Source organism: Verticillium dahliae, genomic scaffold (assembly GCF_000150675.1).
Source record: "Verticillium dahliae VdLs.17 supercont1.15 genomic scaffold, whole genome shotgun sequence".
NCBI classification, from domain to species: Eukaryota; Fungi; Ascomycota; class Sordariomycetes; order Glomerellales; family Plectosphaerellaceae; genus Verticillium; species Verticillium dahliae.
Window position 1 is genome coordinate 349,557 of NW_009276934.1, and position 12,396 is coordinate 361,952.

Consider the following 12,396-nt stretch of genomic DNA (forward strand, 5'->3'; position numbering starts at 1 on the left):
AAGGAGTTAGTGCACACCCAGGTAGACCTGGTCTCAGGGGGCTCGAACGGTTGTCCATGTAAGCTTTTGCCTAGCAGTCTGTTTCTGGAGGGATTTCGGGATGGATGAGGAGAGATTACCTGGGGATGACTTGACTAGCCTTTGGGCGCGATGCAACCTAACAACGTTTTGGCTGTGGTACCTGCGCCCATCCCGCGACAGGGGGATCATGCCGAAGGATTCGCCTCCTTGTGGTCTGGGCCTTTGCGGTGATTTCTTCTATTTTCTTTTTTTTTCTTTCTGCACAACAGCTAGAGGAGACACAATGAGAGTGAGGGAGAAAGTTCGCAAAACTTGAGCAAACTCGTATTGTGTCGTCCATTGGCCGACGGGACATGGCATTTCTTCAGGGGCACATGCTTTGCCGAGAAGGGGAGTCGAGCCGCTCTCTAGACATTGCACCCCCTCTATCTAAGCCAGACTGAATCCTTCGGTCGATGCAGCGCCGGCCAGGATTCATTCGCAATTACAGGAGGCACAGTAATGATCCAGGCTATTCGGTCTCTCGGCTGGAGTTTTGCCGTCAGTGAAAGGATCAATTCCTCTCGGAGAGGGAGGTGACGGGTCGGAACAGAACATGGGCAGCCATTACCACTCGCTTTTCAAGTCGTAGGAGCTTGGTATCGATTCATATAAGTTATCGCAGTTCAGAGTTCTCTTCTCTCTTTGAGCGCTGAACTGACAGGCCTCTTCATACTGTCTCTTCCCACCGGCAGTTGCCTCTCTGTTGGCTTGCTTCTCACCTCTCTCGTTCTCACCGGCACATCATTGCCTGGCCATATCCCTTGTGCCAGTCTTGGCCACCACGTTCTTTGTTTTCTTGATTTTCACTCTTTGACTCAAACCATGAGGTGTCAGAATGCCGTCACCTCCATCGGGGGCTGGCTAGGCTTCTTCGCCGCCACACATCGGCTCTGAAACCGGCTTTGACGTGGAAACCTTCCCCCATCCCGCCCTCGTTCCCAAGCCCACATTTCGCGACCTCTGTCCCGTTCCTTGCGCAGATGTCGGCCCAACGGGTTTCTCCTGGACCGTCGTGCCGTCCATCGCGGCTCTCAAGCAGTGCAACGAGACGCTGCTCTTTGAGGGCAACCTGAACCGTCCCATCACCAGCACTGCCAGGGAGAACACCATTCGCGCCTGCAGCGTCCCCGAGTCGTCCTCCAACACGGCCCTTGCCAGCGAACAAAAGTTCGGCCCGCCGTGCCTGGCATCGGCGGAGCTCAGGCCCACCAAGGTTGACGTCGAGGTCGGCTGGTGGCCCGAGACGGTCGACGGCAGCAAGTCGTCCGATATCGTCGACGCCACGCTCCAGCTGCAGAAGAACATTATTGAGGACCCCAACTGCGAGTCGACGGCCCTGTTCGCCAAGTCGGGCGATGCCGTTGTCGGGCTGTGGGTCGGCGAGCAGATTCGCAAGACTTCGGCCAAGGACCTTCTCGAGCGTTTCGTCGCCTTGGTCGAGTCCAAGGAGGGCTCGTTGCCGAAGAAGGCAGCTGCCCAGGTCTGCGGCTCGAGCGACGGCCTTCCTTGGAGCCAGAGCTTTGGCATCTACTACGACGCGACCGGCAAGATCAGCGATGCCTTTAGCGCCGTGCAGGGCTGGTCCAAGATGACTTGTCTCGATCTCCCAGGCGGCGGTGAAACCTGGAAGGGAGAGGAGCTCAGCGTCATCCCAGGTCTCGCACTGACTCTGGGTGCCGATGCCGTTCTGCCCAAGCACAAGAACTCGTCAATCTCTGTCACGGCTCCGAGTGTCACGAAACCCACGTACAGCGTCACCTCGCTGACTCTGGGCCCTTCGGCCTCTGTCGAGGCTAGGGCTTACGACCCTTATGATGACCTCAACGATGGCCTCGAGGACCGCGACGAGCAGTGCCGGACCGCCAGGATCGAAGCCACCGACAGCTGCTACAGCCTCGCAGCGCAGAAGTGCGGCATCACACTCAAGGCTCTCTATAAATACAACGGCGGTGACTCTTCCTTCTGCACCAACCTCGCGGTCGGCACCTCGCTCTGCTGCTCGGGCGGTGATAAGCCCGAGGAAGAGGCCCCCTCGGCATCCTCCGAAGTGCGCAGGGCGGCTGCTGAATGCAAGTATCTGGTCGTGGCCAAGGACAACACGTGCCCTCAGCTGGCGGCTGATTGCGGCATCTCGACAACCAAGTTCTACGAGCTCAACGGAGGCGGCAGCAGCGCCTTCTGCAACAACCTCAAGATCAGGTCGGCGGTCTGCTGCACTGCCGGCGACAAGCCGAACCTCAAACCCAAGGACAACAGTGACGGGTCCTGCGCCGTGTACACGATCAAGAAGGGCGACGGATGCTTCGATATCGCTGATCCCAACGGCCTGACGGTCACGGAGCTGCACAACCTCAACACGGGCAAGACCTGGGGCTGGGGCGACTGTGATCTGCTCAAGGAGAACATGAAGATCTGTCTCAGCGGCGGCACGCCGCCCATGCCGGCGCCGATCGAGAACGCCATCTGCGGCCCTCAGAAGCCCGGCACCGAGAGGCCCTCGAGCGGCAACCTCACCATGCTCAACCCATGCCCGCTCAACGTCTGCTGCAACATCTGGGGCCAGTGCGGCACGACCAAGGACTTCTGCGTCGACACGACCGTCAACAACACGCCCGGCACGGCCAAGAAGGACACGTACGGTTGCATCTCCAACTGCGGCATGGACATTGTCAACAACAAGGTCGGCCCTGACAAATTCAGGCAGCTCGGCTACTTTGAGGGTTGGAACATGGACCGCCCCTGTCTCAACATGGATGTCGAGACGATCCCCAAGGAGAACGACATTATCCATTTTGCCTTTGGCATGATCGCCGAGGACTTTTCCATCTACATAGGCCCCAAGGAGAAGGAACAGTTTGACAAGTTTGTCAAGCTCAAGTCCAGCTTCAAGAAGGTCCTTTCTTTTGGTGGCTGGGCCTTCTCGAACGAGCCGGCGACGAGCCACATCTTCCGCAATGCCGTCAAGCCGGCCAACTCGCTGAGGTTCGCCACTAATGTCATCAACTTCATCGCCGCCAACGGTCTCGACGGCGTCGATTTTGACTGGGAGTACCCTGGTGCCACCGACATCGATGGCAGCCAGCCCGGCTCGCCCGACGACGGGAAGAACTATCTCGCTTTCTTGGGCATCGTCAAGCGCCGCATGCCTCAAGGCAAGACTATTGCCATTGCCGCCCCGGCTTCCTACTGGTATCTCAAGGCGTTCCCCATTGCCGAGATCTCCAAGATTGTCGACTACATTGTGTACATGACCTACGATCTCCATGGCCAGTGGGATGTCGGCAACAAGTGGGCTTCGTGAGTCTTTCTCCTCTCTCTCCCTTTTCTTCTGACGCCTCTGGGCAGACACTAACAGATTCAGTGAGGGCTGTCCTGGTGCCAACTGCCTTCGTTCGCATGTCAACATCACGCTGACGCAGAGTGCCCTGTCCATGGTGACCAAGGCCGGCGTGCCGACCAACAAGCTCATGGTCGGTGTCAGCAGCTACGGCCGCAGCTTCAAGATGGCCCAGATGGGCTGTGAGGGCCCCAACTGCTTCTTCCTCGGCGGCCGCAACCAGTCGCCCGCCAAGGCTGGTACCTGCACTGGCACGCCCGGCTACATTGCCGACGCCGAGATGATGCAGATTGCGCTCAACGCCCAGTCTGGGTTCGGCAGCTCCAAGGTGTCGGCCTACCACGACGACTCGTCCGACTCTGACATTTTCATCTACGACGACGTCGAGTGGGTGTCGTGGATGAGCCCCAAGACAAAGGATAGCCGCAAGCTCATCTACCGCCTCGCCAACATGGCCGGCACCAGCGACTGGGCCATCGACCTGGGCGTCGACGTTGGCCGGGCCAACGCGGAGAAGGCCCTGGACGACTGGCCGGAGCTGGACCTCAGCAGCAACTGCCCGCTCGACTCGAGCTACGACACGCTCGACGCCCTCGATGCCGTCGCCGGGGGCATGGATCCCGAGTGCGCCGCCATGCTCGCCATTGACACGCTCAAGAAGATGCTGGCCAACTCGCTCAACGGCTACGACGCCGCCGCCAGCGGCTACGACGGCCTCTTTGACTTTTACAAGGACTACATCATCAAGTCGCTCGACGGCCGCCTCGAGCGCCTCATGACCTTTGAGAAGCAGTACGGCGGCCGCTCCGGCGACTTCTTCAACTGCTTCGCCGTCCAGGGCGGCCTGCGCGCCAAGCGCAGCGACGCCAAGCCCGCCGACTGCTTCAACCTGCCGACGGGCAAGCCCTTTGACGACTACGCCTACTGGTTCGAGCTCAAGGACGAGGCCGGCTGGCACAAGGCCCTCGCCGAGGAGGGCATCCTGACCGAGTGGGTGCAGACGGGCTACAAGGAGCACGCCAACAACAACGGCTGCACGGGGCAGGACATGTGCATCGCCAAGAACATCTACTACCACGACATTCCCATGCCCAAGGCCGCCAAGGACATTGAGGTGCCGGACCCCAAGGAGATCATCCGCATCGCGCGTGAGAACATGGCCAACATCACCGACGCCTTTGACGACATCTACACGGCCATTGGCTTCGAGGACTGGTCCGGCGGCTACGACAATGCCGTCGAGGTCCTGTCCGTGCCCGTCTTCATGCTCGAGGACGCCGTCGCCTCGATGAACACGGTCAAGGAGATCGGCAAGGACTGGAAGGAGGAGCAGGAGAAGAACCTCATCCTGCAGATTATCGAGGGCGTCCTCTTCCTGCTGGCCTTTGTCGGTCCCGTCGTCGGCTCCCTCGGCCGTGTCGGCGCGGCCCTCGGCCGTCTCATCATGGCCATCGAGGGTGCTGGCGCCGCCGGCCTCGGCGTCTACGCCATCATTGAGGACCCCAGCAGTGCGCCCCTCGCCATCCTGCTCACCATCATGGGCGAGCTCGGCGGACCAGCCGGTCGCAGCGGCCGCTTTGCCGGGTTGAACGCCAAGAAGAACGAGATGTCGCCCAAGCAGAAGGAGAATATGGGCAAGTCGTACGCGACCAACACGCCCAAGGTTCAGTCCATCATGGGCAAGGCCTGTGGCACAAAATAGAGCTCATAGGATGTGGGCCAACTAAAAGACACGCCCCAGAGGGCGCACAACACAGCATAGTTGCATACGGCACAGAGTTTCCTTATTCCATGTTGCGTAGCATGGCAATGTATCGGTAGATGCAGGCACATACATAGATCCCATTTCCTCCTCTGCATTGTATACGCAGGGTCGGGAAACAGAGTGTAAAAAGCGTGTAGATTGATCATATAAATGTATTTCTGGTGCTTGATGCTCTTCAACCCATGATCATGTGGCGTTCTTGTTGACGTTTTCCCGGGCCTCGACTTCGTCTATAACCACCTGCGGACCGCTCTGTGCGAGACGCACGGGCAGCAGACCACGAGAATCACGGCCCTGGCGCTCTACAGCCCTGACGGAGCAAGAAATGCCTCCGACCTCAAAGAGGCTGACGAGATTTGTGACTTCGTCCTGAGGCGGCAGCATCTCGACCACCTCGAGCCGCAGAGTCCGCAGGCAAGGGAAGCGGCGCGCCGCCTGGTCTGCCAGCGCCACGGCATCTCTGTGCATGGCTGGCCAGGACGTGATGTGGCCGATCCTGAGCATCTCGAGGGACGGCGGCAGGCGAGAAAGGAAGTCCTCGGGAGTCGTCTTTCTCATCTTGCGTAGCTCCTTTTTGGTCTGTCGCGAGCCAGGGCTCTGGCTGTCTTGTGGCTCATGGGCAGCACTCGGCCACGTAGATTCTTCGGCTGTGTGGTGGTGCTGCTCCTGGTCACTGTTGCTTGCTTCTTCATCGTCGTCGCTATCAGAATCACCGCCATCACTGTCATCGTCGTCGCTGTCTGCCTCTTCAGTCGGCCCATATATGAGCATGCGATCGATCTCGAGCGTCTGGAGAGCAGGGAAGCCAGCCCAAGAGGGGTAGTGCTCCTCGTCGAAAACCCGGAGCTCGGCGTTGATGGACGAACTGTTCTCTCTGCCGATGACAGAGTAGCACAGACGGCGCAGCGTCTTCACCACCAGTGCGAGGTCTTGTCCGGGACACAGCACATCATCCTCGAACCCCGTGTCCTCGCAAAAGTACTCGAGGTCCTCGAGAACAGGACACCCAGCGAGGACGGCACGTAGGTGCCCGCGCTCGATGCCGCTGATGGACAACCTGCGGAGGTGCGCCAGCGACAGGTCCCACGGCACGCCGCTGTACTGCTGCTCCATCCAGTGATCCGACTCGGCCTCGCAGTCGGGCGCGACGAGGACGCGCAGGTTCGGCGCCCGGGCCACGAGGTTCCGCGCCTCCTTGTAGTAGTACGTCTCCTCGCCGCCGGCCCGGAGGCCTGGGAAGGCGAGGTAGGTGAGGCGCGGCAGGTCGTAGGACCAGGCGCGCCAGTCGCTGTGCGCGTCGGCGAGCTCGTCGAGACGCATCATGCGCTCGATGAGGAGCTGGTCCAGCGAGGGGGCGCAGAGCGCGACGGTCAGGTCCTGGAGCAGCTCGAGCGAGCTGTCGCCGGGGTCGGCGGCGGCGGCGTCGCCCGCTGCCAGGTATCCTCCTCCACCGCCACCGCTGTCATCATGGCGTAACTTCTGGCGGCTCCGCGCCGTGACGTCTGCGATCAGCTCAACCTGCAGCTGTCGCATGTCGGTCACGCCGGCGTTGCCAGTGGGCGTCATCTGCACCAAGCCCGTCCATGGAGCCTGGTACAGCGCCAGAGCGCGCACGCTGGCAGCGAGATCCTGCCTGTCGAGGAGCGTGCGCAGGAAGAGTGCGAGGAGGCGCTTCTCGCGGAAATGGCAGCGGGCATTGTAGAGCTGGGCGCGGAACGTGCGACGGTCGCCGGTGATGGTGTGAGGCAGCGCGGCGTGGTAGAGGTGGAAGAGCACGGGCTGGGCGTGTGCGCGGAGGCGTCTACACGTGCGACTCAGTGCCGACAGAGTCTTTTGGTCGCCGAAGGCATTGTCGACGACGGCGAGGGGCGCGTCGACGGCGTGAGCGCGGTTGCAGTGAAGGCAGAAGTGTGAGCAGATGAGGTCCAGCGTTTCTGATGGGATCGTGGCGAGGCTAAAGATGAGGGTGTCTGAAGACGACATGATGGGCCGATCGGAGAGCTGCTGTCTGGGTTGGGAAAACAGACGGCGAAGGCTGTATGTGCGAGGACATGGTGTCTGGTTCTTTGCCGCTGCATATATCGTGTTTTCTCTTGATTGAGAGAGGCAAATCGTGAGGAGGAAGGAATTGAACCCCCTGCTGTTCTAGGCCGGCTGCGCGAAGGATCCCTGGGCCTGGAGCCATCTGCTCCACCCGGAAGAATCGCCTTTTACGGATGTCTACCTAGTGTTGCCATGATGATCGGCCGCGGGATTGTTTCCACTGGCCTTTGAGCATTTCTTCATGGCGGGGTAAGCGATAGTCGGGCGGGTGAATGGCGGCCGCGAAGAAGAAGGCTCCAGACTCGATAAGAGGAGGGGTTGGGCGAGCTGCTGAAGGGCTTGAAGGGCAACATTGTCATCGTGTTGTGTCTCTTCAAGTACCAAAGGCGAGGTCTATTCTTCAACCAAGGTATTTGATTGTGTTGACAGATCTCCATCGAATAAGGGTTCTTGACTGAAGTCCAATCCGCAAGCTTAGAGTCGAAGCGCGCAACCAGTGGAACAGCACAGCCTGTTCAAATGCTGTCAAACACATCGTTCGAGTATTGCTTCTTCGATTGTTACTGGGCCGTGCTCGTTTTCCGTCAAGTAATACGCGTAAGCCGGCACTTTGGACACATCTAGAGAATCGCCATCGCGTCTGGTCATCCCATATCCCAAACAAGAATAAGCAACTCAAATGTTCTAGATTGATACAGCGAGCGTCGAAATGAAAGCGTGGTCGGTGAAGTAACAGTGATGGTCACGCAATCATTACAACACTAGGAAGGCGATAAACTTGTAGATGTGATGGTTGGCGGACGGACTTATGAGCCTGGAGAGCCAGATCATCTCGACACTGGGTTCAAGCTTTTTCCAGCTCAAGATCATCCCTCGGCGGAGCTAGGCACACATGCTATTTCTCTGAGAAACGGATTCCCAGCTCCAAGTCCGCCTTGGGCTTGAGCCTGTGGCTCTCATCCCATCAAGGCTGTGAGAGGCGGTCACCGTTCCGACATGCTTTTGGAGGCCAGCCCATGAAGCTTTGTATTTGGTCCTAGTTTGGAGCTCACTGCATTGGAGTGATGCAAGTTATGTTTTATCCCTGAAATCCAACGTCATCATTAACAACGTGAGTACCTGAACGCTGCCGAGTTGACATTGATATTCACACGATGCCAGAGAGCCATGTCTAAGGTGCAGCATGTGACATACATTAAATTGCATGAACATGCGTTTAGGAATATGTGCAGTCTGTTCCAGGACCGTGAGCTCCCTGTTGATTGTCCATACGTCAAGCATATCACTTGAATACCCAAGTCAGTAAAGCTCCTGCTTCGAGCTACGATAACTCAAGCAGAGCAGAGTAGCAAAGATTCACAAAATGACCTTGGAATGCGTGATACAACTCAGAAACCGATACAATAATTTAATAGGGTGCGCATTCGGAAGACGACTTGCTGGCACTGCATCCGATGGAAAGGCTACTTCAGCAGCAAACGACAAACTCTGGTAGACCAGATGAATAATGAGATGTCAAGTCTTTCAAGTCCGTCCGGAACCGCAATGAACGACCACCGCTATCATTTGTCTGTGTAGTTTCTCCCTCTCTGTAGAGTACCATATGTGCTTGTGCTTGCCATCTTGGCCAATATCCTGCCTTTGGTGTACACCATTAAGATAGCAAAAGCCCTGAGTCTCGATAATCCACTGCCAGCCCCTCAGATAATGTGAGACTGGCCTGCGACTCCAGTCAAGCATCATCTCTTTTGAGAGACATTCCCAAGGATTTAATCTACCAGTTTACCAGTGACTACTCGGTACGGGGCCTTCACAGTTCACTACAGGGCGAGAGGAATAGCTGTGGCGCCGAGGAGCGACAAGATGACCATGGCGGACAATAGTTTCCCAATTTCAGCAGCCGCACCATTCCTCTAAAGCCGAGGGAACGCAATTGTTATAACATCCCCAAGGCACGATGAAGGTCCACCCCTTGAGGACAATTTGCACCTGGAAATGGAAGCAGAGAACCAAGCCCTTTGGGCCATATCCTCAACGACTTCAAGATATCTCACATATCAGCCGTCTCAACACATTGACATACACAATGCCGAGCATTTCAAGAACAAAAAATACAAGACTGGCCATGACAAATAGCTGTGCACTTCTACCATCAAATACCCATAGCACCCCCTTACCCACGTCCCAATCTCAAAACAAGAGATTGGGAACGACAGCGGATGTTTCACGGCACAGAGCCCGAGCCCTTCCATCCCGCCTTGCACGTGCTTGAATGGCGAAATCTCACCAGGCAATAAACCAGACGTCAACGTCTGATCAGCTCAATGGGTAAGGGTGCTGCTGGCTGGTCCGGGACGGTCGAAGCCGACACTGAGCACTCGGAGCCGATGCTGGGCAAAGCAGGGTCCAAGTACCCGCGACACGCAAAAATGGTCGATCACTCCATGACAAGAGAATGACGACTTGTATCCTTTCTGGGGGCTTCCAGCATGCTGGGACTTCAGAGCAATAACACGTGCTCACATGATGGCCGAGGTTGGGAGCTTCTCGTCCCATGAGTCTTGTTGGGCGTCACATCGCGATCAGCACGCGATTGACTCAGATCTGTTGCGTTCGAACTGGCGATCCTACGATACTTTGGAGCCAAGTAGCTAACGAGAGGCCCTGTGTGGTCACTTCGGCAGTCAGCATTTTACGGGTGCTCCTGATCGTCGGTCATCTCCGCTCACGGGCGCATTCGCCTGGCAAAGTTTACCATGCAAGAACCTTGGTGGTTACGTCGAGCAACGAGCAAACGCACCGGCGCTGCTGCACAGGCTCGATAGCATGCGCCAAACATGCTCTCGCATCAGTGCCGTCACCATGCCACAAGCCTCAGCTTTGCACACTGCACCTTCGCAGCTGACCACGCTGCGCCTCGGGAGACTTGGCCATCAAGTGCAGTCCCTATCGCTCTCACCGTGAGACATGGTCCATCGAGCTTGTCGATCGCCATACCAGATCAAGAACCCACTAAACCCGGCGCGGAGGTTCCGCCTCGCCGCCAGGCCGGGGCTCAATGGAAAGTCCCTCTGCTGTCATGCCTCGAGCCTATCAACCAGAGACAAGGAAACAGGGCGAGCCACTCACACCCCATTCCCAAGTTCAAGACAGATGCAAATGGGATGAGCCCTCACCCAACGGAAGTTTCGCGCGCGAGCGATTGGCCAGTGCCGGGGATCCCCAGGGGACACGGAGCCTTGTCAAATCAAACACTGCATCCAAGTGCCGCCTCGCGCGGGAGGGAAGAGAGAGACACGATATGACCTCGTTGAGCCTCGAGTTGCCCTCCCAAACAGGTCTTGAGTGGCCCATTGCCCCCGCCAATCAAGTGACATTGGCGTAATGCCGATCTTCGACAAAGCAATGTGGCTGTCGGCCGAAATGACAGGCCCCTGGCGAAGGCTTCGCGCTGACACGAATATCTGTATGAAGGATGCACCCATTCATCGACAAATTAACCTAGTGGCCGCACTACTGCGGCATTTGGGGTGACAGACGTCTCGCCATTCTCCAGCAACAAAGAAAGGTCAGAGCATTTCTCCCGCAACACGCCTGGGAAAGCACCCGGAACAGGGGACAACGCCGAACAAAAGAGCATTGGCGCCTGCCTCGGCTCAAACATGGGACGTTCTAGAAGCCCCAGGAAAGCTTCCAACCTGGAACACTCTGTTCGCCGACCCAGCGGGCCCTGAGAACGCAGGAGACAGGAGTGCGCACTCTTGAAACAGTCTCGTGAAAGAAGTTGGTGAGGGGCTCAACCGGAACTTTGTGGACCAGGTGAACATCACGCTCGGAGGTGAGCCGCATCCAGTTGCCACAACGCAGGGGATTGATTACAGAAGGCCCTTGGGCATCGCCCCGGTGGTCCAGAACATGGCCGCGACGTGCAGCCTGTTGCTGTCACAAGTATCATCGTCGCGGGAAGCAAGGGGTCCTGGGCCCCCCCAGAAAATGTTTTGGTGGGGGGAAAGGAACAATCAAGGGTTGCTGGCTGACAAAGTACGAGATCGACGGCCACGATTGCCGTCTTCTGATCAGCTTCTTTTTATTTTAGTTCACTTCCCGAGCTAGCCGCCCGTGGGCGGACGGTCGATAACAGCAATGGCGGTGATGAAGGTGTGTACGTCGTAGTGCAGCGCGCCGCAGCGAGCAGCGACTTGTCATGAAGATGCCATTGGGGGACGAGTATGTAATGTGACTGATTTGCTGTCACCATCGAAACTTGTCCTGCGGGGGACGTTGATCGGCCTTGTCGGTCAATCGTGCGATGGGCGTGATCAGTGAGGCGGTAGTGGGCGGGTTGAAAGCATGATACTGGACCAAGTGGCATTGCGTCTGCATGACAGTATTACAGTAGTCTTCTTGGCTAGCGAAGAACCACCCTGTGCAATGCCCTGGCCTCCCACGACGGATCGGCCAAGCCCAAAAATCAATAGGTTCTCGGCAGGTTCTGTCGGTGGGCAGGCCGCTCTGCTGACTCCCAGTGTAATGACTGAGGCGCATGATTAATGTCGGCGTTGCCCGACACGTAGTAGCTGACTCGGATCATGTCTGATTGAGATCACCACAATTATCGATTGAACCAGGCGCGGGCTTAGGGCCTCGAGCGACATTGACACAAAGACTGCCTCAATCAGACCGATGGAACCAAGCCGGGTACCAGTTATCGTCTCAGGGAAAGGGCAACAAGACAGCAGGATAAGCGGTGAACTGGCTTTCGTCCCATGCTGGTCGTCGTGACACGGAAGGCCGGAAGCGAGTGAGCCATCGCCGGATGCAGAAGATGGGATCGATTCTGGTCGCGAGCGCTGCGGCGCTCGGCGTGGCGCAGGTCGGCCTGTGCATAACTGTGACCATGGTGGCGCCGTAGACGCCGCCATTGGCACCTAGCATGCGACTGGTGTTGATGTGACGGCATCGTGGCTCCTGTTGCTTTGGTTGGGGTAGAAGGCCCTCATTTGCATGCCATCAACCTTGTAGCAGCATGCTGGTGGCTTCTGTTTGTATTTGCCAACCTGAGCCACTGCACACTGGCCTGGGCGGCCACAGCACGTTTCGAATGGCGGAGGAGGCCCAGACGGACAGGGTCCAACCGTCTAATCGTCGCATCCTCTGTCGTCGAGGGGTTTGGGTTGGGGGTTGGGGG

At 57.6% G+C, this 12,396-nt stretch overlaps 2 protein-coding genes across 2 annotated transcripts; one reads left to right on the forward strand and one right to left on the reverse strand.

Annotated features, from left to right (window-relative positions):
* Positions 1 to 1,043: 1,043 nt before the first annotated feature.
* Positions 1,044 to 5,102, forward strand: VDAG_07000 (killer toxin subunits alpha/beta; the record flags this gene model as incomplete). Its single annotated transcript, XM_009655905.1, has 3 exons — positions 1,044 to 1,075; positions 1,153 to 3,360; positions 3,425 to 5,102. The coding sequence occupies 3 exons, from the start codon at positions 1,044 to 1,046 to the stop codon at positions 5,100 to 5,102; spliced, it is 3,918 nt and encodes a 1,305-aa protein (XP_009654200.1).
* A 249-nt stretch (positions 5,103 to 5,351) lies between these two features.
* On the reverse strand, positions 5,352 to 7,148 carry VDAG_07001 (uncharacterized protein; the record flags this gene model as incomplete). Its single annotated transcript, XM_009655906.1, has 1 exon — positions 5,352 to 7,148. One exon carries the CDS (start codon positions 7,146 to 7,148, stop codon positions 5,352 to 5,354), a length of 1,797 nt encoding a protein of 598 aa, XP_009654201.1.
* Between the last annotated feature and the right edge of the window lie 5,248 nt (positions 7,149 to 12,396).